Genomic DNA, 24,635 nt, shown 5'->3' on the forward strand with positions numbered 1-24,635 from the left:
TTTGCTTTCACGTGCACTTCTTTAAACAGTTTTTCTCCGAGATAGTGACAGTAGTTGGAAAACTTAACCAATATACCTAACCATTTTACTTACATGACTTTAAAGTTTTCAAATGTCGAACGGTTGATTATTTTAACAAAAACGGTCAAATTTTAATGTTCGTAAAAGTTAACATTATTCAGTTTGGCGCCATGATTCTTACTCTACCACAAAAGCCCACAGGTTAAATTTCCCTCAAGAAAGTATTTTATTCTTTTGTGGCTTTTATGACTTAGTATTGCAGAAGTTTTTGAATGTAAGTGTATTTTAAAGATTACTTGTAGGGTAATCAATATAAACGTGAGAAAATGGAGGAAATTTGAAAATCTGTTTAGTATATTTTATGCACATGTTATAATACTTAGATACAGTATTTAGGTTTTAATGAATGAAACCTTTAAATAGTGCAGCTCAAAAGAGATTTACAGCAGCCGTCTAATGTAATTTAAACTTCCAGGCTTTTGTCATCTGTAAAAAACGTCATTCGTTAGTTCAGCGCTTGTTTTCCTTTTTGCGTTACAAGTTTCCTTGTCTTTTTAGTAAACATTTTTTAAAGTTAAGTGTTTTTTTTTTTTTTAATGACACTTGAACATTTTGGCTCATGATTAGTTTTTTGGCATGTTTTTTGCCACCTAACAGTAAAACGATGGAAGCAGATAGGCCTGGAAAACTCTTCATAGGAGGCCTCAGTGCTGAAACAACGGAGAAGTCTCTTGAAGCTGATTTTGGGAAATACGGTCACATTATGGAAGGTAACTGTAGAATCAATATACATTAAGTCGTTAAAGCATATGTATACTTTGAGTAGTTTGAGATTTTTTTTTTTAATTGATTAAGCACTTGGCAGTCAGTGAAAGGGTCTCCTCTTACTGAAAATGGAAGAAAAGAGTGCTTTTAAAATGTACTAATGGTCCTGGGACATGAAATAGAATAAGATATGGTAATTGTAGAATTATTGAGATTATTTACTGTTAGTTTTTAAAATACTAGAAGTTATACATAAAAATCAAATTGTGTGGTGTTTTTATATCATATATAAAATAATATATAGATTTTTGTTGCTTTTAAGTAACTTTCAAAAGTTTGTACTCTATTGATAACATTCAAGTATGTTAAAGGGGTCTTATGAGAAAGCGTCAAAGGAGTGATTATTTTGAAAACAATAAAGTTCAGTTTTATGTGACATTTTAAATTAAAAAGATTTATGTCTATTACAGTTCTCTTGATAAGGGATCGGAACACAAACAAGTCGAGAGGCTTTGCTTTCATTACTTTTGAGAGCCCGGCAGATGCAAAGGATGCTGCCAAAGGAATGAATGGAAAGGTAAGTCTTAATAATGAATGTTCTTCATCTAGTACTCTTTATAGATTTCTTTATTGTTACAATAGTATAATGCTCTGTAAGGCTTCACTCTCCTTTTTGTCACATAAACACTGGATCCTCTGGTTGGGAAGAGATTGAAGTTAATACCCAGCAGTAACAAAATAGATTAAATCTGTCTTCTATTAGCATTCAAGTGTAAACACAAATAGGTTTTAACCTTCAGCACTCTACCGGTATTCCATTCTGTATTTTAAGTCTTGGCATTTTCTATTTAAGTCAGTCTTCACTGTTTCCGTGTTACGAATAAAAATTTGTCCCTTAGAGGCAGAACTGTTTTTAAACATTGGAGAATTGCTTTACAATATTGTGTTGGTTTCTTGCAGTCTATCAGCATGAATCAGCCATAAGCATCCCACTTCTTTAGCTAGTTACAGAGCACTGTGTTTGCTCCAGGATTTCCCCCTCTGTGGATTGTTATATTAAATAAAAAAGTCTATTTCCCCCATTTTGTATTGTGGGTCACGGGCATTTGTACTCATGATATCCTGTTAATTGTTAAATTATCTCTAAAACTTCTACATTCCCTTAGTGTGACTACATTAATTCCCTATTATCTATAGTTATGGTTCTAGTATATTTCAGGCATGTGGCACAAGCTGACCCTTGTACTTTCATTTTTCAGATATGGTAATACCTAAAAGTTAAGTTTGACCCAGCTTTGGGTCACAGAGGTAAAGTTTCCTTGAGACTACTTGATGGTAACTAATTGCTGTTTTTTAATTTGTTCTAGTTGTCTAGCCACAGGAACATGTAATCTGAAATTACACTTGAATTATTCTTTATTCAATAGGTGTTATATTGTAAGGCATTGATTGTATTTAGTAGCTGACTAATGGTTATGGATGAGACAAAGTATTTATTTTCTTGAGCACTGGTATTCTAGGGTGAAGGGAAAAGATGTACGAGAGGAAACATTAATTTCACATGCAGAAATGTTAAGGAAAATGAAGTAGTAATTTTGGTAGAGCTTATTGGGTTTTGGATACTATTTTTAGGTATATCTAGGAATGTAAGCTAAATCCTGCGTTGGGAAGGAGGCAGTGCATGAATTTGTGGAAAATATTTTGAACCAAAAAATAGAAAATAAGACCTAAGATGGGAAAAAATGGCTTTTGAGGCTGATTATATTGAGCTAGAGCCCATTTCAGCCAGAAGTCCTGGTAGGAATTTAGGATTTAAAATTATTTTCCAAAAATAATATGAAATAACAAGAGTCTATATAGTATGATTCCTGCTGGGTTTTCAAAACTCCCTTTGGTCTCTGTAAAAGATTAAGGCAGATATTGGAAGATCAATTAAGTTTAAGCATTTCTGAAAAATATGAAGTAGCATTACGGTAACTATTTGGGAACACAAAATAAAACAGTTGTGTAAGGCAAGAAATGTTAAAGACCAAATAAGGACCCTAGTTTTAAAAAAGAAAAAGGAAGAAAATTAATAGAACTAGAGTAAATACAGAGCAGCACTTATATTGAGAAATTTTCTTTATGTTTGTGTCTAATAGAACAAATGCTAAAATGTAATTATGATAGGAACAATAATTTTGAGTAAATACTGTAAGTAATATGCATGCTTTTACATACCCTTGGGAAACAAATTTTAAATGGAAAAATTACTAAAATGAAGCACGTTACAGAAAATAAAAATGTGTGCTTTTTCATGGTAATGGAGAGATACACATCTTTTAATACCAGAGAACCTTTCAGGAAATTCTGATAGTAAATGCATATGCTTTGTGGTGGATGACTTACGAAAGGCAATTGCCAATTAAGTCATGTTCATCATGTGGAAGGACACAGTCATTTCAGGAAAAAAATGTTTGCTTTTGGGGAAAAAATACTGATTTAACTCATTACAACAATAAGTTAAATTTTATGTAACATTAGTGATGCTGTACTTAATCTTTTAGTTTTTGGATGGAAAAACAATTAAAGTAGAACAAGCCAATAAGCCATCATTTGAAAGTGGTGGTAAACTGAGATCTCAACCTCCTGCAAGAAAAAGGGGCCATCCGAAAAATCTAAGATGTGAAAAAGGAGGAGGAGCAAGAGGGCGTGTGTCTCAAGGAGGACACTTTGGTAATGTATTAAAATATAAGGATGCCATAGCACTGAAAACCTGTTAAGTTTGAACATCTAGTAAACCTTAATTTTTATTGCATTGGTAATGAGCAGAATAATCGATAAGAATATATTAGGTGAGAAATTACCATTCTTGATAATCAAAATTATTTCTAAGTTGTAAAGAATTGTCGTAGTTTTAAAATTACGTATGTGCAAAAAATGTTTATCGTCTTACAGGGACATCACTTAAATTTCGTTAAGTTTTTTTTAACCATTGTTATTGATGCCTCTTTAAGAGTTTTTCTACAGAATTCATTTCTGTTGATCATACATTAGAATTTTCCAGCTTACAGCAAATAACTTTATTTAAAGAATTAAAACTACGTTGATATACTTTCAGAGTAGTCCTACTGTATTGTAAAAAGTACTGGATAATTTTCAAGATTACATAACAGATAACCACAGTTCAGGGGTGAAAATTCCATATTTTTGGACTGACCTTATAGTGTTTGTCTTGAGCATAAATGTGCAGACAAATCTATGCAAATATCCACTGTCATTTTGATATGGTGCTTTTGTTCCTGGGTTCTGTTGTAGTATAATTTGCATTTTGGAAAAGTTGTCTTTGATGCAGATGTAAAAGCATCTGTTTTGTATGTATATTTACATACAAAACATATATATTTACATGTTTGTGTGTGTTAGAGAACAGTGAGTTATTGAAAATGGTAATATGAGATTTTCAAAGAAGTTTTTACTTGGTAAGACAGAAGAAGGGAGTCACTTTCCATTCATAAACTTCCATATATTTAACGAACTTTGTCTCTTCTACTAACAGTAGCAAATCTTTAAAAAATTTCACTTCTGGTTTTGACAACCAGATGTGCCATTTTTAGAAAATCTTAAGTTCAATTACAGCGTGTGTTCATTATAAGATCACACAGCCCTGTTGTTTTCTCAAGAGATGAGGGGAAAAGTTTACTAGCTTATACTCTGCCAAGTGTAATTGGAATATATCTGTCAACATTTTTCTAGTTAGATAAAAAGATAATTTTTCATTGCATACCATGTATTTTTAACGTCTTTTAAACTTGAACAGAACATAGCCTTTTACTCAAAATTAACACTAAAGGTTATGCTTGAACAAAACAGAATTGATCTGTGTGAATTCAATTATAAGCAGGATTTTTTGTTTTTTATCGAATTATATATGTATCCATGGTTGTTTGAAAAGTTGCATATTTTCCTATAAAAGGTGTTGTTTGTATTTTTAGGTGCATATTTTTATTGTTTTGACTTAATTATTGTTACATTTTATTTATTTGAAGTATAGTTTATTTAAAAGAATGGATTAGTTTCACTTGTGCAACATTGGGACTTAATATTTGGATAGATTCAAGTCAATGTATATTTCATGTAAAATATTCTCTCTTTCTCTATGAGGTACAAATAGCTTTGGGACATGTTTTTTTTTTAATTTACATTATTGTATTGGTTGTCCCATACTTGGCATGAATCCACCCTTGTGTTCCCAATCTTGAATGCCCCTCCCACATCCCTCCCCATATCATTCCTCTGGGTCATCCCAGAGCACCAACCCCGAGCTTCCTGTATCTTGCATCGAACCTAGACTGGCAATTCATTTTACATTTGATAATATACATGTTTCAGTGCCAATCTCCCAATTCATCCCAACCAGCCCTGTGTCTCTATTGCTGTCTCACACACAGGGTTATCGTTATTGTCTTTCTAAATTCCCTATGTATGTGTTAGTATCCTGTATTGGTGTTTTTCTTTCTGGCTTACTTCACTCTGTATAATAGGCTCCAGTTTCATCCACCGATTAGAACTGATTCAGATGCATTCTTTTTTTATTATGTTAATTTTAATTGGAGGCCAATTACACTATTGTTTTGGTTTTGCCATACATTGACATGAAACTACCCGGGTGTACATGTGTTCCCCATCTTGAACCCCCGTCCCACTTCCCTACGCATATCATTCCTCTGGAGCATCCCAGTGCACCAGCCCCGAATATCCTGTATCATGCATGGAACCTAGACTGCCGATTAGTTTCACCTACGATGATATACATGTTTCAGTGCCGTTCTCCCAAGTATCCCACCCTCACCCACGGGGTCCGTAACTGGTGTATATATCTGTGTCTCTTTTGCTGTCTCGTATACAGGGTTATTGTTACCATCTTTCTACATTCCATATATGTGTGTTGGTATACTGTACTGGAGTTTTTCTTTCTGGCTTACTTCACTCTGTATAATAGGCTCCAGTTTCATCCGCCTCATAGAACTGATTCAATTGTAATTTTTTTCCCTTTTTTAATATTTTTAAAAAATTTTATTTGGAGGCTAATTATTTTACTATATTGTATTGGTTTTGCTATACATTGACATGCATCTGCCCTGGGTGTTCATGTCTTTCCCAACTTGAACCCCTCTCCCATCTCCAACCTATATCATTCCTCTGGGTCATCCCAGTGCATAAGCTCCGAGCATCCCGTATCATGCATCGAACCTGGACTGGAGATTCATATCACATATGATAATACACATGTTTTAATGCCATTCTCCCAAGTCATCCCACCCTCTCCCTCTCCCTCAGAGTCCATAAAACTGTTCTGTATATCTGTGTCTCTTTTGCTGTCTCACATACAGGATTATTGTTACTATCTTTCTAAATTCCATATATATGGACTAGTATACTGTATTGGTGTTTTTCTTTCTGGCTTACTTCACTCTGTGGAATAGGCTCCAGTTTCATCCACCTCATTAGAACTGATTCAAATGTATTCTTATATATATATTGTTTTAACTGGAGGCTAATGACTTTTGAATATTGTATATGTTTTGCCATATGTTGACATGCATCTGTCCCGGGTGTACATAAGTTCCCCATCTTGAAACCCCTTCCACCTCTGTCCCCATATCATCCCTCTGGGTTATCCCAGAGCACCTGTCCCGAGCATCCTGTACCATGCATTGAACCTGGATGGCCGATTCATTTTCACATATATTAATATACATGTTTCAATGCCATTCTCCTACATCATCCCCCCTTGCCGTTTCCTACAGAGTCCATAAGATTGTTCTATATATCTGTGTCTCTTTTGCTGTCTCGCATACAAGAGTTTCATTAAAATCTTTCTAAATTTCATATATATGTGTTAGTATACTGTATTGGTGTTTTACATTCTGGCTTACTTCACTCTGTATAATATGCTCCATATTCATCAACGTCTTTAGAACAGTTACAAATTGCTTCTTTTTTTTTATTTTTTAAAACAATTTAATTGGAGGCTAATTTACAATATTGTATTGGTTTTGCCTTTCATTGATATGAATCTGCTCCAGACATACATGTCTTCCCGATCTTGAACACACCCTCCCTCCTCCATCCTTATATCATCCCTCTGGGTCATCCCTGTGCCCCAGCCCAGAGAATCCTGTTTCATGCATCGAACCTGGACTGGAAATTCATTTCACATATGATAATATACATGTTTCAGTGCCATCCATCCATATCATCCCAACTTCGCCCTCTCCCACAGAGTCCATAAGACTGTTCTATATATGTGTTTCTTTTGCTATCTCGCATAAAGGGATATTGTTACTATCTTTTTTAAATTCCATATAAATGTGTTAGTAAACTGTGTTGGTGTTTTTCCTTCTGGCTTACTTCACTCTGTATAACAGGCTCCAGTTTCATCCACCTCATTAGAACTGATTCAATGTTATATATATTTATATATATACATATTTATATTTAATTTTAATTGGAGGCTAATTATTTAAAATATTGTATTGGTTTTGCCTTACATTGCCATGAATCTTCCCTGGGTGTACTTGTGTATCCCATCTTAAACCCCTCTCCCACTTCCATCCACATGTCATTCCTCTGGGTCATCCCAGAGGACCAGCCCCAAGCATCCTGTATCATGCATCGAACCTGGACTAGCTATTCGTTTCTCATATGATAATATACATGTTTCAATACCATTCTGTGAAATCATCCCACCCTCTCCCTCACCCACCGAGTCCATAAGATTGTTGTATATATCTGTGTCTCTTTTGATGTCACGCATACAGGGCTGTTTTTACCATCTTTCTAAATTCCATAGATATGCGTTAGTATACTGTATTGGTGTTTTTCTTTCTGGGTTACTTCCCTCTGTATAATAGGCCCCAGTTTCATCCACCTCATTTAGACTGATTCAAATGTATTCTCTTTTTTTTAATCTTAAAAAGAAAAAACAAACTTTACTTAGAAGCTAATTAAAATATTGTATTTGTTTTGCCATACTTTGACATGAATCTGCCCTGGCTGAACATGCATTCCCCATCTTGAATCCCCCTCCCGCCTCCCTCCTCATATCATTCCTCTGGGTCATTCCAGAGCACCAACCCCGAGTTTCCTATAAGATGTTTCGAACCTGGACTGGCAGTTCGTTTCACATATGATAATATACATGTTTCTATGCCATTCTTCCAAATCACCCCACCATTTCCCTCTCCCACAGAGTCCTTAAGACTGTTGTATAGTAACAGTAACAGATATCTGTATCTCTTTTGATGTCACACAGACAGGGTTATTGTTACTATCTTTCTAAATTCCATATATATGCTTTAATACACTGTATCGGTGTATTTCTTTCTGGCTTACGTCACTATGTATAATAGGTTCCAGTTTCGTCCACCTCATTAGAACTGATTCAAATGTGTTACTTTTTTTTATCTTTTCTGAAAAATTTTAATTGGAGGCTAATTAGTCTACAATATTGTGTTGTATTTGTCTTACATTGACATGAATCCGCCCCGGATGTACATGTGTTCCCCATCTTGAACCCCCCTCCGACCTCCCTCCCCATATCATCCCTTGGGGTCATCGCAGTGCAATAGCCCCGGGCATCCTGTTTCATTCATCAAACCTGGGCTGGGGATTTATTTCACATATGATAATGTACATGTTTCAATGCCATTCTCCCAAATCATCCCAAATTTGCCCTTCCTTCAGAGTCCATAAGACTCTTCTATACATCTGTGTCTCTTTTACTGTCTCGCATACAGGGTTATGGTTACCATCTTTCTAAATTCCATAGATATGTGTTAGTGTACTGTTTTGGTGTATTTCTTTCTGGCTTAATTCACTGTGTAAAATATGCTGAAGTTTCATCCACCTCAGTAGAAGTGATTTAAATGTATTCTTTTTTTTTAATCTTTTCAAAAAATTTTAATTGGAGGCTGATTACTTTACAATATTATATTGGTTTTGCCATACTTTGCCATGAATCTGCCCTGGGTGTACCTGTAATTCCCATCTTGAACCCATCTCCCTCCTGATAATATCCCTTTGAATCATCCCAGTGCACCAGCCCTGAGGAATCTGTATCATGCATCAAACCTGAGTGGAGGAGATTCATTTCACCTGTGATAATATACATGTTTCAATGCCATTCTCCCAAATCATCCCTCCCTTGCCCTCTTCCTCAGAGTCCATAAGACTGTTGTATATATCTGAGTCTCTTTTGTTGTCTTACATATAGGGTATCGTTACCATCTTTCTCAATTCCATATATATGATTAGTAAACTATATTGGTGTTTTTCTTTCTGGGTTACTTCACACTATAATTGGCTCCAGTTTCAACCACCTCATTAGAACTGATTCAGTGTAGTCATTTTCTAAATTTTAACTGGAGGCTATTTATTTTACAATATTGTAGTGTTTTTGCCATACATTGACATGAATATGCCCCAGTGTACATGTGTTCCCCATCTTGAACCCCCTCCCTCTTCGCAGTATCATTCCTCTGGGTTTTCCCAGTGCACCAGTCCCGAGCATCTTGTATCATTCATTGAACCTGGACTGGCAATTCGTTTCACATATGATAATATACATGTTTCTGTGCCATTCTCCCAAATCATCCCACCCGTGACTTCTCCCACAGATTCCATAAGACTGTTCTATATATCTGTGACTCTTGCTGACTCGCGTACAGGGTCATCATTACCATCTTTCTAAATTCCGTATAAATGTGTTAGTATACCGTATTGGTGTTTTTCTTTCTGGCTTACTGCTCACTGTATAATAAGCTCCAGTTTCAACCACCTCATTCCGTCCGTTCCGTTCAGTCACTCAGTCGTGTCCAACGCTTTTACGACCTGTGGACTGTAGCCTACCAGGCTTCTCCGTCCATGGGATTCTCCAGGCAAGAATACTGGAGTGGGCTACCCTTTCCTTCTCCACTGATGCAAATGTATACTTTTTCTAAAAAAATATTTTTATTGGAGGCGAATTACTTCACAATATTTTATTGGTGTTGCTGTACATTGACATGATTCTGCCCCGAGTGCACAGGTGTTCCACATCTTGAACCCCCCACCCCCCGCCGAACTTCCCTCCCCATATCATCCATCTGGGTCAACCCAGTGCACCAGTCCCGAGCATCCTGTGTGATGCATCGAACCTCTACTGACGATTCATTTCCCATGTGATAATATACATGTTTCAGTGCCATTCTCTTAAGTATCCCACCCTCGCCCTCTCCCATAGAGTCCATAGACTGTTGTATATATCTGTGTCTCTTTTTCTGTCTCACATACAGGGTAATCGTTCCCATCTTACTAATTTCCATATGTGTGTGTTAGTATATTGTATTGGTGTTTTCATTTCAGGCTTACTTTAATCTGTATAATAGACTCCAGTTTCATCCGCCTCATTAGAAATGATTCAAATATATTCTTTTTTAAAATTTAAATTATAAGCTGATACTTTACAATATTGAATTCGTTTTCCCATACATTGACATGAATCGGCCCTGGGTGTACATGTGTTCCCCATCTTGAACCCTCCTCCGACCTCCCTCCACATATCATCCCTCTGAGTCATCCCAGTGCACCAGCCCCGAGCATCCTGTATCATGCATCAAACCTGACATGATTCATTTCACGTATGTCGGCATACTTGTTTCAGTGCCATTCTCCTAAATCATGCCTTGCTTGTCTCTCCCTCTGAGTCCATAAGACTGTTCTCTATATCTATGTCTCTATTGCTGTCTCACATAAAGCGATATTGTTACCATCTTTCTAAATTCCATATAAATGTGTTAGCATACTGTGTTGGTTTTTCTTTCTAGCTTACTTCACTCTGTATAGTAGGCTTAGGTTTCATCCACCTTTTTAAAACTGATTCAAATGTATTCATGTTTTATCGTTCATAAAAAAATTCAATTAGAGGCTAATTAGTTTCCAATACTCTATATTGGTTTTTCCATACACTGCCACGAATCCACCCGGTTGTACATGTGTCCCCATCTTGAAATCCCCTCACACCTCCCTCCTCATATCATTCCTCAGGGTCATCCCAGTGCACCAGCCCCGAGCATCCTGTGTCATGGATCGAACTTGGACTGGTGATTCTTTTCCCATATCATAACATACATGTCTCAATGCCATTCTCCAAATCATGCAACCCTTGGCTTCTCCCACAGACTTCATAAGACTGTTCTACATCTCTGTTTCTCTTTTGCTGTCTCGAATACAGGGTTCTCATTACCATCATTTTGAATTCCAATATATGTGTTGTATACTGTATTGGTGTTAATCTTTCTGGCTTACTTCACTCTGTATAATAGGCTTCAGTTTCATCCACCTCATTAGAACTGATTCAAATGTATTCTTTATATATGTATGTATGTATGTATGTATTTAATTTTAATTGCACGCTAATTGCTTTACCTGAATTGCTTTACAATATTGTATTGGTTTTGCCTTACATTGCCATGAATCTTCCCTGGGTGTACATGTGTTCCCTATCATGAACCCTGCTTCCACCTCCCTCCCCACATCATTCATCTGGGTGATCTCAGAGCAGCAGCCCCGATCATCCTGTAAAATGCATTGAACCTGGACTGGTGACTCATTTCCCATATGATTATATACATGTTTTAATGCCATTCTCCCAAATCATCGCACCCTCTCCCTCACCCACAGAGTCCAAAAGACTGTTCTATATATCTGTGTTTCTTTTGCTGTCTCGCATCCAGGGTTATCGTTACCATGTTTCTAAATTCTATATATTTGTGTTCGTATACTGCATTGTTTTTTTTTTTTTCTTTCTGGCTTACTTCACTCTGTATAATAGCTCCATTTTCATCCACCTCATTAGAATTGATTCAAATGTATCCTTTTTTTATCTTTTATAAACAGTTTTAATTAAGAGGCTAATTACTTTCCAATACTATATTGGTTTTGCCATACACTGACATGAATCCACCGGTTGTACATGTGTTTCCCATCTTGAACTCCCCTCCCACCTCCCTCCCCATATCATTCCTCAGAGTCATCCCAGTGCATCAGCCCCGAGCATCCTGTATCATGGATCGAAGCTGGACTGGCGATGCATTTCACATATGATGATATACATGTTTCATTGCCATTCTCCCAAAACATCCCTCCCTCACCCTCTCCCACAGAGTCCATAAGACTGTTCTATACGCCTGTGTCTCTTTTGTGTCGCATACCATGTTATTGTTTCCATCTTTCTCAATTCCATATATTTGTGTTAGTATACCTTGTTGGTGTTTTTATTTCTGGCTCAGTTCACTCTGTATAATAGGCTCCAGTTTAATCCACCTTATTAGAACTGGTTAAAGTGTATTCTTTTAATTGCTGAGTAATACGGCATTGTGTATATGTACCACAGCGTTATTATCCATTTGTCTGCAGATGGACATCTAGGTTGCCTCCATGTCCTGGCTGTTAAAAACAGTGCTGCATTGAACATTGGAGTACATTTGTTTCTTCCAATTCTTGTTTCCTCGGTGTGTATGCCCAGGAGTCAGATTGGTGGGTCGTATGGCAGGTCTATTTCCAGATTTTTAAGGAATCTCCCCCACTTTTCTCCATAGTGGCTGCACTAGTTTGCATTCCCATCAACAGTGCAGGAGGGTTCCCTTTTCTCCACATCCTCTCCAGCTTTTTTGCTTGTAGAATTTTGGATAGCAGCCATTCTGACCGGGGTGAAATGGCACCTCATTGTGGTTTTGATTTGCAGTTCTCTGATTAGAAGTGACATTGAGCATCTTTTCATCTGTTTGTTAGCCTTCTGTTTGTCTTCTTTGGAGAAATGTCTGTTTAGTTCTTTGGCCCATTTTTTGATTGGGTCGTTTATTTTTTCTGGATTTGAGCTACAGGTGTTGCTTGTATATTTTGGAGATTAATTATTTGTCAGTTGCTTCATTTGCTATTATTTTCTCGCATTCTGAAAGCTGTATTTTCACCTTGCTCATCGTTTCCTTTGCTGTGCAGAAGGTTTTAATTTTAATTAGGTCCTCTTAGTTTATTTTTACTTTTATTTCCAATATTCTGTGAGGTGGTTCATGGAGGATCCTGCTGTGATTTATGTCAGAGAGTGTTTTGCCTACGTTCTCCTCTAGGAGTTTATAGTTTCTGGTCTTCCCCTTAGGTCTTTAACCCACTTTGAGTTTATTTTTGTATATGATGTTAGGGAGTGTTCTAGTTTCATTCTTTTACAAGGGGATGACCAGTTTTCCCAGGACCACTTGTTACAGAGATTGTCTTTTCTCCATTGAATATCTTTGCCTCCTTTGTCAAAGATGAGGTGTCCATCGGTGTGTGGATTTATCTCTGGGCTCTCTATTTTGTTCCATGGCTCTATATTTCTGTCTTTATGCCAGTACCATACTGTCTTGATGACTGTGGCTTTGTAGTACAGCCTAAAGTCCGTTGGATTGATTCCCCCCTTTCTTCTTTCTCAAGATTGCTTTGGCTCTTCGATGTTTTTGTACTTCCATACAAATTGTAAAATTATTTGTTCTAGTTCTGTGAAAAATAACATTGGTAGCTTGATAGGGATTGCACTGACTCTATAGATAACTTTGGGCAGTATAGTCATTTTCACAGTATTGATTCTTCCAATCCACCAACATGGTATTTTCTCCATCTATTAGTATCCTGTTTGATTTCTTTCACCAGTGTCTTATAGTTTTGTATATATAGGCCTTTTGGTTTTTTTGGTAGGTATATTCCTAAGGATTTTATGCTTTTCGTTGGAACGGTGAATGGAATTGTTTTCTTAATTTCTTTTTCTATTTTCTCATTATTAGTGTATAGGAATGCAAGGGATTTCCGTGTGTTGATTTTATATCCTGAAACTTTACTATATTCATTGATTAGCTCTAGTAGTTTTCTGGTAGAGTCTTTAGGGTTTTTTGTGTAGAGGATCATGTCATCTGCAAATAGTGAGAGTTTTAATTCTTTTCCAATCTGGAATGCTTTGATGTCTTTTTCTGCTCTGATTGCTGTGGCCAAAACTTCCAAAACTATGTTGAATAGTAATGGTAAGAGTGGCCACCCTTGTCTTGTTCCTGACTTTAGGGGAGATGCTTTCAAGTGTTCACCATTGAGGATAATGTTTGCTGTGGGTTTGTCATATATAGCTTTTATTATGTGGAGGAATGTTCCTTCTATTCCCACCTTCTGGAGGGTTTGTATGATAAATGGATGTTGAATTTTGTCAAAGGTTTTCTCTGCATCTATTGAGATAATCATACAGTTTTTATTTTTCAGTTTGTTCCTGTGGTGTATTACATTGATTGATTTGCGGATACTGAAGAATACTTGCATCCCTGGGATAAAGCCGACTTGGTCATGATGTATGATCTTTTTAATGTGTTGTTGGATTCTGATTGTTAGAATTTTGTTAAGGATTTTTATATCTATGTTCATCAGTGATATTGACCTGTAGTTTTCTTTTTTTGAGGTATCTTTTTCAGGTTTTGCTGTTATGGTGATGGTGGCCTCATAGAAGGAGTTTGGAAGTTTACATTCGTCTGCAGTTTTCTGGAAGAATTTGAGTAGGAGAGGCGTTCAGTTCAGTTCAGTCACTCAGTCGTGTCCGACTCTTTGCGACCCCATGAATCACAGCACGCCAGGCCTCCCTGTCCTTCACCAACTCCCAGAGTTCACTCAAACTCATGTCCACCGAGTCGGTGATGCCATCCAGCCATCTCATTCTCTGTCGTCCCCATCTCCTCCCACCCCCAATCCCTCCCAGCATCAGACTCTTTTCCAGTGAGTCAAGTCTCGCATGAGGTGGCCAGAGTATTGGAGTTTCAGCTTTAGCATCAGTCTTTCCAATGAACACCCAGGATTGATCTCCTTTAGAACGGACTGGTTGGCTCTCCTTGCAGTCCAAGGGACTCTCAAGAGTCTTCTCCAGCACCACAGTTCAAAAGCATCAATTCTTTGGTGCTCAGCTTTCTTCACAGTCCAACTCTCACATCCATACATGACCACGGGAAAAACCATAGCCTTGACTAGGCGTACCTTTATTGGCAAAGTAATGTCTCTGCTTTTTAATACACTATCCAGGTTGGTCATAACCTTCCTTAGCTCTTCTCTAAAATTTTGGTAGAATTCATCTGTGAAGCCGTCTGGTCCTGGGCTTTTGTTTGCTGGAAGATTTCTGATTACAGTTTCCATTTCTGGGCTTGTGATGGGTCTGTTAAAGATTTTCTATTTCTTCCTGGTTCAGTTTTGGAAAGTTGTACTTTTCTAAGAATGTGTCCATTTCTTCCAAGTTGTCCATTTATTGGCCTGTAATTGCTGATAGTAGTCTCGTATGGTCCTTTGTATTCCTGGGTTCTCTGTTGTGATCTCTCCATTTTCATTTCTAACTTTATTGATTTGGATTTTCTCCCTTTGTTTCTTGATGAGTCTGGCTAATGGTCTGTCAACTTTATTTACCCTCTCAAAAAAAAAAAAAAACAGCTTTTGACTTTGTTGATTTTTGCTTTGGTCTCTTTTGCATTTATTCTGCCCTGAGTTTTAAGATTTCTTTCCTTCTACTCACCCTGAGGTTGTTAATTTCTTCCTTGTCTCATTACTCTAGGTGTAGAGTTACGTTATTTAGCTGACTTTTTTCTTGTTTCTTGAGGTATGCCAGTATTGCTATGAAGCTTCCCTTTAGCACTGCCTTTACAGTGTCCGAGAGGTTTTGGGTTGTCATGTTTTCATTTTCATTCGTTTCTGTGCATATTTTGATTTCTTCTGCGATTTTTTGATTACTCAGCAGCGTGTTCTTCAGCCTCCATGTGTTGGAATTTTTAATAGATTTTCTCCTGTAACTGAGAGCTAATGTTACTGCATGGTGGTCAGAAAAGATGGTTGGAATGATTTCAATTATTTTGAATTTACCCAGGCTAGATTTATGACCCAGGATATGATCTATCCTGGAGAAGGTTCCGTGTGCACTTGAGGAAAAGGTGAAATTGATTGTTTGGGGGTTAAATATCCTATAGGTATCAATTAGGTCTAACTGGTCTGATGTATCATTTAACGTTTGTGTTCCCTTGTTAATTTTCTGTTTAGTTGATCTATCCATAGGTATGAGTGGGGTATTAAAGTTTCCGACTCTTATTGTTTTATTGTTAATTTCCCCTCTCAATTGCTAGCATTATCTTACACATTGCGGTGCTCCTATGTTGGGTGCATATATATTTATAACTGTTATGTCTTCTTGGATTGATCCTTTGATAATTATATAGTGTCCTTCTTTTCCTCTTTTCACAGCCTTTGTTTTAAAGTGTATTTTATCTGATATGAGTATTGCTACTCCTGCTTTGTTTTGGTCTCTGCGAGGAGTATCTTTTTCCAGCCCTTCACTTTCCGTCTGTATGTGTCCCTCGTTTCGAGGTGGGTCTCTTGTAGACAACATATATAGGGGTCTTGTTTTTGTATCCATTCAGCCAGTCTTTGTCTTTTGGTTGGGGCATTCAACCCATTGACATTTAGGGGAATTATTGATACCTATGATCCCGTTGCCATTTACTTTATTGTTTTGGGTTCGAGTTTGTACACTCTTTCTGTGTTCTGTCTAGAGAAGGTCCTTTAGCATTTGTTGGAGAGCTGGTTTGATGGTGATGAATTCTCTCAGCTTTTGCTTGTCTGTAAGGCTTTTGATTTCTCCTTCATATTTGAATGAGATCCCTGCTGGGTACGGTAATCCGGGCTGTAAGTTATTTTCTTTCAACACATTCAGTATGCCCTGCCATTCCGTCCTGGCCTGAAGAGTTTCTCTTGAAAGATCAGCTGTTATCCTTATGGGAATCCCCTTGTGTGTTATTTGTTGTTTTTCCCTTGCTGCTTTTAATATTTGTTCTTTGTGTTTGATCTTTGTTAATTTGATTAATATGTGTCTTGGGGTGTTTCACCTTGGGTTTATCCTGTTTGGGACTCTTTGGGTTTCTTGGACTTGGGTGATTATTTCCTTCCCCATTTTAGGGGAGTTTTCAACTATTATCTCAAGTATTTTCTCAGGTCTGTCTTTTTGTCTTCTTCTTCTGGTACTCCTATGATTCGAATCTTGGTGCATTTGACATTGTCCCAGAGGTCTCTGAGATTGTCCTCGTTTGTTATAATTCGTTTTACTTTTTTTCCTCTCTGTTTCATTTATTTCTGCCATTCTGTCTTCTAGCTCACTTATCCTATCTTCTGCCTCCGTTATTCTACTGTTGATACCCTCCATAGTGTTTTGGTCTGATTTATTGTGTTATTCATGATATATTGACTCTTATTTATTTCTTCTAGGTTCTTGTTAAACCTTTCTTGCATCTTCTCGATCCTTGTCTCCAGGCTAATTATCTGTAACTCCATTTTGTTTTCAAGATTTTGGATCACTTTCACTATCATTTAGAATTCTTTATCAGGTAGATTCCTGTCTCTTTCTCTTTTGTTTGGGTTGGTGGGCATTTATCCTGTTCCTTTACTTTCTGGGTATTTCTCTGACGCTTCATCTTGCTTATATTGCTGTGGGTGGGGTGGCCTTTCCGTCTTCTGTCTGTTTGTGGAGTTCTCTTTATTATGAAGTTTCCTCTCTGTGGGTGGGATTGCACGGTGTGGCTTGTCAAGGTTTTCTGGTTAGGGAAGCTTGTTCCGGTGTTCTGGTGGGTGGGGCTTAATATCTTCTCTCCGGAGTGCAATGAAGTGTCCAGTAATGAGTTATGAGATGTCAGTGCGTTTGGAGTGACTTTGGGCAGCCTCTATATTGAGGCTAAGGGCTATGTTCCTGTGTGGCTGGAGAATTTGTGTGCTGTGCTCTGGAACTTTGTGTGCTTGCTCTGGAACTTGTTGAACCTTGGGTAGTGCTTGGTTTCAGTTTAGGTATAGAGGTGTTTGATGAGCTCTTATCGCTTAATGTTCCATGGGGTCAGGAGTTCTCTGCTGTTCTCAGGATTTGGACTTAAGCCTCCTACCTCTGGTTTTCAGTCTTTTTCTTGCAGTAGCCTCAAGACTTCTCCATCTGTCACTTCCAAAGCCGTTCCCTCTGTTTTAGCTTCTTCTGTTTGCTGGTCTCTTCAGTGTCTAGCTTCTGCCCTGACACAAGGGGGCGGTGGTGGACACTTTTTTAGGCTCACGTTCAGTCGTGCTGTGGGGAAGGAGGAAGTCTGCAAACAGATATCACTGGCATTTGTGGGGAGTGCTCGCAGTCTCGGCCACACTGGGTTTGCCCCCGCTCACAGCGTGTGTACTTTCCCTCTCTATACTGCTCAAGCTCTAGGTTGCTCTGCCAGGAACTGTCTGAGGCAGGCCCTGGGTAGCATGCACTTCCCAGGTCAAAGCCGCTCAGGTTCAGGTAGTACTCCTCAAAGGCGCAGACTTGGTTGGGCCTGCGTTTTGGGCCCTTCCCCAGTCCGAGCAGCTCAGGTGGGCAGGTGTTTGGCTAGCACAGTCGCTGCGACTTATCACCTCCCCGGGCCCTGCTTCTCGGTTTTCTGGGTATACAACTGGCGTACCCTCTCAGGCTGTTGTCAACCGTCCAGAATCCCAAGAAAACTTGGTTATCATCGAAGCCTGCTTGCAGTTTGGTAGATGATGCCTCTGTGGGGCCTTGATTGCCCCCTTAAACAGCTCTGCTTGCCCTCTCCTGCCTGTCTTGGTGGGGGATTGGCCATCCGCAGCTGGCTAAGTTGCTCAGTCCTTTGTTCTGTGAGCAGGTCTGGTGGTGTCTTAGGTTTGGGCTTTTTGCCTTTTTGCAGGATATCTATCCCACAGTCTGCTTTGCTATCTCAAGTTAGCTCCCTCAGATTGCCCTCGGGGCCTTCAGGTCCGGTCCTTACTCTAAGCAATGCAGCCCGCATCTCCCTGCCAAGCCCCCACTTGCTAGTGGCGGATATGGACGTCTGTGCTGCTTCTTCACTGGGAGTTACCATTGGGCATGTAATCTGTGGGTTTTAATTATTTATTTATTTTTCCTCCCAGTTATGTTGCCCTCTGAGTTTCCAAGGCTTGCCACAGACTCGCCAGTGAGAATGTTTCCTGGTGTTTGGAACCTTCTTTCTTTTTTTAGACTCCCTTTCTGGGACAGATCTCCATCCTTACCTCTTTTGTATATCCTTTCGAAGACAATGGGCTGATTTTCTGGGTGCCTGATGTCCTCTGCTGGCATTCATAAGTTGTTTTGTGGAATTTACTCAGCGTTCAAATGCTCTTTTGATGAATTTGTGGAGGAAGTGGTCTCCCTCTTCTGTTCCTTCGCTGTCTTAGGACCGCCACCCTATTGTGTTACTTTTTTAAAAAGCTTTTTTGATACCAGAATAGTATGAATTATTATCATTTTCCTCCAAGTGTGTTTAAAAATTTATTTTATCCTGGTTTTTCTCCACCTCCTTTATTCTCTTCAGACTACTATCACAGCAGTGGTTCTTGACTCATTTCGTAAATTTTTCAAACTGAATTGTACTAACTGATGTATCATTTGAGGAATTAGTTTTATTGGTTTAGGCAAATACGAATGCTGAAGACAATGGTAGTTCTTTAGTAAATATCTATAAACAGTAAGCGAAACTTAATGTTTATTCTACTTAAAAGATTTCACTGAAATACAGGTGATAATGGATATAGTCGCAATATGAGCTCTTCAAGAGAAACTTATCCACCTAAAAGAGGACCATCCTCAAGATGTGAAGGTCCTTCTCCTAAAAGATCTGCTCCTTCTGCTCAAGGGCGAACCAGTAGTGGAATGAAAGGACAAGGTAAACGCTATATAATATAGGGACTGTTGTTTCTTAGTAAAAGTGAGCAATTTTAAAATGAATGCTTAACTTTAAGATGCACATGTTTACTGATCACTAGTTTATTTGTTGATTCACAGCTGGAAAATAATTCTTTAGCATCTAATTTTAGATGTGTAGTAGGTGATTAACATAGAAGTGGGGAAGACATTTCCTTTAAATCTAAAAGTGAAAGAGGAGAGTGAAAAGGTTGGCTTGAAGCTCAACATTCAGAAAACGAAGATCATGGCATCTGGTCCCATCACTTCATGGGAAATAGATGGGGAAACAGTGGAAACAGTGTCAGACTTTATTTTGGGGGGCTCCAAAATCACTGCAGATTCTGATTGCAGCCAGGAAATTAAAAGACGCTTACTCCTTGGAAGGAAAGTTATGACCAGCCTAGATAGCATATTAAAAAGCAGAGACATTACTTTGCCAACCAGGGTCCGTCTAGTCAGGGCTATGGTTTTTCCCATGGTCATGTATGGATGTGAGAGTTGGACTGTGAAGAAAGCCGATTGCCGAAGAATTGATGCTTTTGAAGTGTGGTGCTGGAGAAGACTCTTGAGAGTCCCTTGGACTGCAAGGAGATCCAAGCAGTCCATTCTGGAGGAGATCAATCCTGGGTGTTCATTGGAAGGACTGATACTAAAGCTGAAACTGCAATACTTTGGCCACCTCATGCGACGAGTTGACTCACTGGAAAAGAATCTGATGCTGGGAGGGATTGGGAGTGGGAGGAGATGGGGACAACAGAGGATGAGATGGCTGGATGGCATCACCAACTTGATGGACATGAGTCTGAGTGAACTCTAGGAGTTGGAGATGGACAGGGAGGCCTGGCGTGCTGTGATTCATGGGGTCGCGGAGAGTCGGACACGACTGAGCGACTGAACTGAACTGAAGCTTGCTAGAGAATTCCTCAGAATTTTTTTTTTTTTAAGTTGCTAACATTTGCTGCTTAGTAGGAGTTTTCATGTAGTTTCAAGGTCAAGTATTTTTATGAAAACTAATATCCTATGAGTCAGCATTTTGGAATGTAGAATCGTTTAGCTCTGTTATATTGTCTACCTGGTTCATGTAATTATAAACATTAACTGAAATTTGCCATATTAACTTTAGTTTCGATTCTTGACATATTTTTACTTTGTTGTTTGACTCCTGGTACAGTTAAAAACTTTGAATCACTATCAAATTGTCATTTTATGTATAGACTATTATTGAAGCCAAGTGTAATATGGTATTGATTTCAAAATAGTAAAGAAGTTGAGAAAACTAAAGTTTCACTAGACTATTAGCCCAGTAAGCAAACAAAACAAGAGAAGTCTGACCACCAGGAATTAGTAAGAATTAGCACAAGAAGTGAACATTATTTATGGGAATTAGTTTCCTGTTTTGGAAGAGGCAGCATTTTTCAAGTGCGCCCTTTATTACTAATAAGTAGTTGAACTCAAAAGCACTATTGTTTAGAAAGGTCAGTAATTCAGGTTGCGGTTTATGTTAAATTTATCACCGTTAGGAGAGAATCAGCTACTTTGTGATTGAATATGTGATAATAGTTTCCAAAAATTAATTAGATTTTACTCAAGTTTTGAGAGATTCTATTAGTTGTAATTTAAGGATTATGCAAAATGTACAGGGAGCAGATGATGTCAGAAAATAAAGTGTTCAGGAATTACATGTATAAAGCAAACTAAATGTGCATTAATGGGATTTTATAAGTAGTTTTTTTTAATTGTTTTGGAGAGAGGAAAGATACCAGTCTTTTGATTTTTTTTTTCTTTGAACTATTACTCTCAATTCTGAGATACTTATGTAAGCATTTTAAAATTAAAGGTCCAGTATTGCGGAGAGAAAATTACAGAGGAGGTCCTCATAGAGAGCCAATGTCTTCTCGGAGAGATAACTGTGTGTCACCAAGAGATAATGGTTGTGCTACTAAAGAGAGGTAAAGAAAAATAAAATACATGCATTTTTAAGTCATAGTTCATTTTGTTGAGGTAAAATTTATCTAACAAAATTTTAAAAGTGAACAATTCAGTAGCATTTAAAATACTCAGAATTCTACAACCACTCTCTCTGTTCAGTTCCAAAATAGTTAATCACCCCAAAACAAAATCCATAAGCAGTTGCTCCCATTTTTATCCTCCTGTATCCCTAGTAAACACCCACCTATATCATGTGTCTGTAAATTTACCTAATCCTGAATATATCATACGTTCACTGTAGCCTGCCAGGCTCCGCTATCCATGGAATTCTCCAGGCCAGAATACTGTAGTGGGTAGCCATTCCCTTCTGCAGAGGATCTTCCTGAGGGATTGAACCCTGGTCGTCCGCATTGCACTCGGATTCTTTACCAACTGAGCCACCGGGGAAGCCCTAACAATATGTGACCTTTAATATGTGGCTTTTCCATTAGTGTGAGTGTTTTCAAAGATAATCCTTGCTGAAGCATGAGTCAGTACTTCAGGTTTTGAGTGGGGGTTAACACCATTGTATGTATAGTTAACATGGTTTGTTTATCCATCTTTGCAGTTAATGTGTACAAACATTGGAGTGCCTGTTTTCAATTCTTGGTGTAAACTCTGAATTGGAATTCCTGGGTCGTACAGTAACTTCAGTATTTTAAGGAACCGTTCATCTCCATAACTGCACTGCTGCCATTGCAAGAGACTCAGGTTCAGTCCCGAAGTGGGGAAGATTGCCTGGATGAGAAAACAGCAACTTACTGCAAATTCTTGCTTGGAAAGTCCCATCAATAGAGGGGCCTGGTGGGCTACAGTCCACAAGGTCTCTAAGAGTCTGACACAGCTTTATATTTCTACCATGCACACACAGGATTTCAGTTTCTCTGCATGTTCACAAACACTTGATGTTTTATATTTTATATTAAAAAATATCTCTCTATATATATAGCCTGTCTGCTAGGTGCAGAGTAGATATTTCATTCGGATTGAGAAACTGTATTTCCCTAAAATACAATTATGTTAAGCAGTGTTTTATATTCTTGTTCATAATTATATATCTTCCTTGAGGAAAAGTATATTGAAGTCCTTTGCACATTTAAAACTTTCTTTCTGAATTCTTATCATTTAATTTTGTTTGTTTGTTTGAAGTTTCTCAGGCAGAGATTATTCAAGTTCGCGAGACACCGAGGATTATGCTCCACCGTCTAGAGACTATGCATACTGTGATTATGGCCATTCAAGTTCTCCAGATGATTATTCCTCTAGAGGACATAGGTACTATAAACAATTCTGTTTTTAATCAAATAACTTATGGAAATGGTTAATTATAACATTAATTCTCTTAAATGTAGTGATCGTGATGGCTACGGTGGAAACCGTGATAGAGATTATTCTGAACATCGAAGTGGAGGCTCCTACAGGGATTCATACAAGAGTTATGGTAAGAGTACAGTTACAGCTTACAAATGACAAAATTAGATTTGACATGCTAGATCTACATCATTTACTCAAGTTTACTTCTATTTTCTCAGAAAATAAAATGTAATTTCTACCTAATTGATTGGTTTGAAGGTCTTTGAATTATTTTTGATCTGTCATTTCAAATGATATGAAGGATAATTTGGCAGCTCACATTTTTTAATCACAAAAATTATTGTAACATTTTTAAAAGCAACAGTGCTGTTGAGAGTATGAAGCATAGGAACATTATGAAGTTCAAAATTTTAGTCTTTTCCAAAAAATTAACATTTAAACTCCTGCTAAGTCACTTCAGTCGTGTCCGACTCTGTGCAACTCCATAGACAGCAGCCCACCAGTCTTCCCGGTCCCTGGGATTCTCCAGGCAAGAACACTGGAGTGGGTTGCCATTTCCTTCTCCAGTGCATGAAAGTGAAGTCGCTCAGATGTGTCCGACTCTTAGCGACCCCATGGACTGCAGCCTACCAGGCTCCGCCACCCATGGGGTTTTCCAAGCAAGAGTACTGGAGTGGGTTGCCATTGCCTTCTCAACTACTGGAACTAAAAAGTACTGCTGTTTTAAATAAATGTGAAAGCCCCTTCACCACTGCTGCTAATTCATATCTTCACCACAGAGGCAGATAAAGGCTATCCTTTCAAAGATTTAGTACTTTACAGTCATGTTATAGAAGTAACGGGAAAAGTTTTATAATTTTATCAATTACTGATTTCACAGGGGACTCCCGTGGTGCTCCATCAAGAAGAGGTCCACCTCTGAGTTATGGCAGAAGCAGTCGCTATGATGATTATAGCAGTACAAGAGACAGATATGGAGGAAGTCGGAAAAGTTACTCAAGCAGCCGAAGTGATACCTACTTAAGTGGTCGTGACCGTGGCGGAAGACAAGAACCAGGGTTTCCATCCTCCAAGGATAGGGTGTACCCTCCTCCTCGTGAGTCATACAGTAGCTCAGGTTGTGAGGCTTCCAGGGGAGGTCATGGGGGGAGCCGATCTGAAAGAGTAGGCAGAAACAGGTACTAAAAATGTTTTCTTGGCATGGGAAAATTTTTTGTGAGTTTCTGTTTTAACTGGTACTTGAGTATTGCTGAAGAAAACCGTTGGTTTTGGAGGGAAGAGCTGTAAACTTTCACCTCCATGAATTTTCAGATAAATTGAAAAATAGAATTATTCAGATAAGTTGAAAAATAGAGTTATTCAAAGTAATTTCATACTTGTTACTGCTGGTTGAAAGATAGAAGTTAAAATTTTTAAATTTAATGTCTAAATTTTCTGAGTATGTTTTGTAAAGTGTTATTGTTTATTTTACTGGTGGGTTAAACGAGCATAAAAACACTTGTTTCTTGTTTAGAAGGTGAATTGTGCTGTTTGCTTAAAGTTTCCCTTTGTAGTCTTTGCACATGAATGCATTCAGAATTAAGCAGTATGGTATTTCTCCATTGCAAGCCTTACCTGCTTTATATTTAGGTTAACAATATTACATGTTATTTTTGAAAGCAGTGTATAGAAGGTTTGGCAAGGTTCTAAAAACCTGAAGGAAATGTTTGCATCTTTACTAAAATTTTTGTCTAACTTTTTAAAACAATAGTATAAATCAGAAGAAAATTTAGATGTGTGA

The 24,635-nt window shown here is 38.0% G+C and overlaps 1 protein-coding gene across 2 annotated transcripts; it reads left to right on the forward strand.

Annotated features, from left to right (window-relative positions):
• Positions 1-685: 685 nt before the first annotated feature.
• LOC148773126 (RNA-binding motif protein, X chromosome-like) lies at positions 686-24,410 on the forward strand. Of its 2 annotated transcripts, none has more exons than XM_088834448.1 (8): positions 686-791; positions 1,257-1,363; positions 3,333-3,501; positions 19,407-19,559; positions 21,411-21,522; positions 22,691-22,816; positions 22,894-22,982; positions 23,736-24,410. In XM_088834448.1, exons 1-8 carry the CDS (start codon positions 686-688, stop codon positions 24,038-24,040), a joined length of 1,167 nt encoding a protein of 388 aa, XP_088690574.1. In that variant the 3' UTR covers positions 24,041-24,410. The 2 variants fall into 2 exon arrangements, with proteins under 2 accessions (XP_088690574.1, XP_088690573.1); XM_088834447.1 differs by having other exon boundaries at positions 19,407-19,553.
• Positions 24,411-24,635: the final 225 nt, after the last annotated feature.

The sequence above is a fragment of the Moschus berezovskii genome, chromosome Y (assembly GCF_049115385.1).
Source record: "Moschus berezovskii isolate FMDL1 chromosome Y, NW_MosBer_1.0, whole genome shotgun sequence".
NCBI classification, from domain to species: domain Eukaryota; kingdom Metazoa; phylum Chordata; class Mammalia; order Artiodactyla; family Moschidae; genus Moschus; species Moschus berezovskii.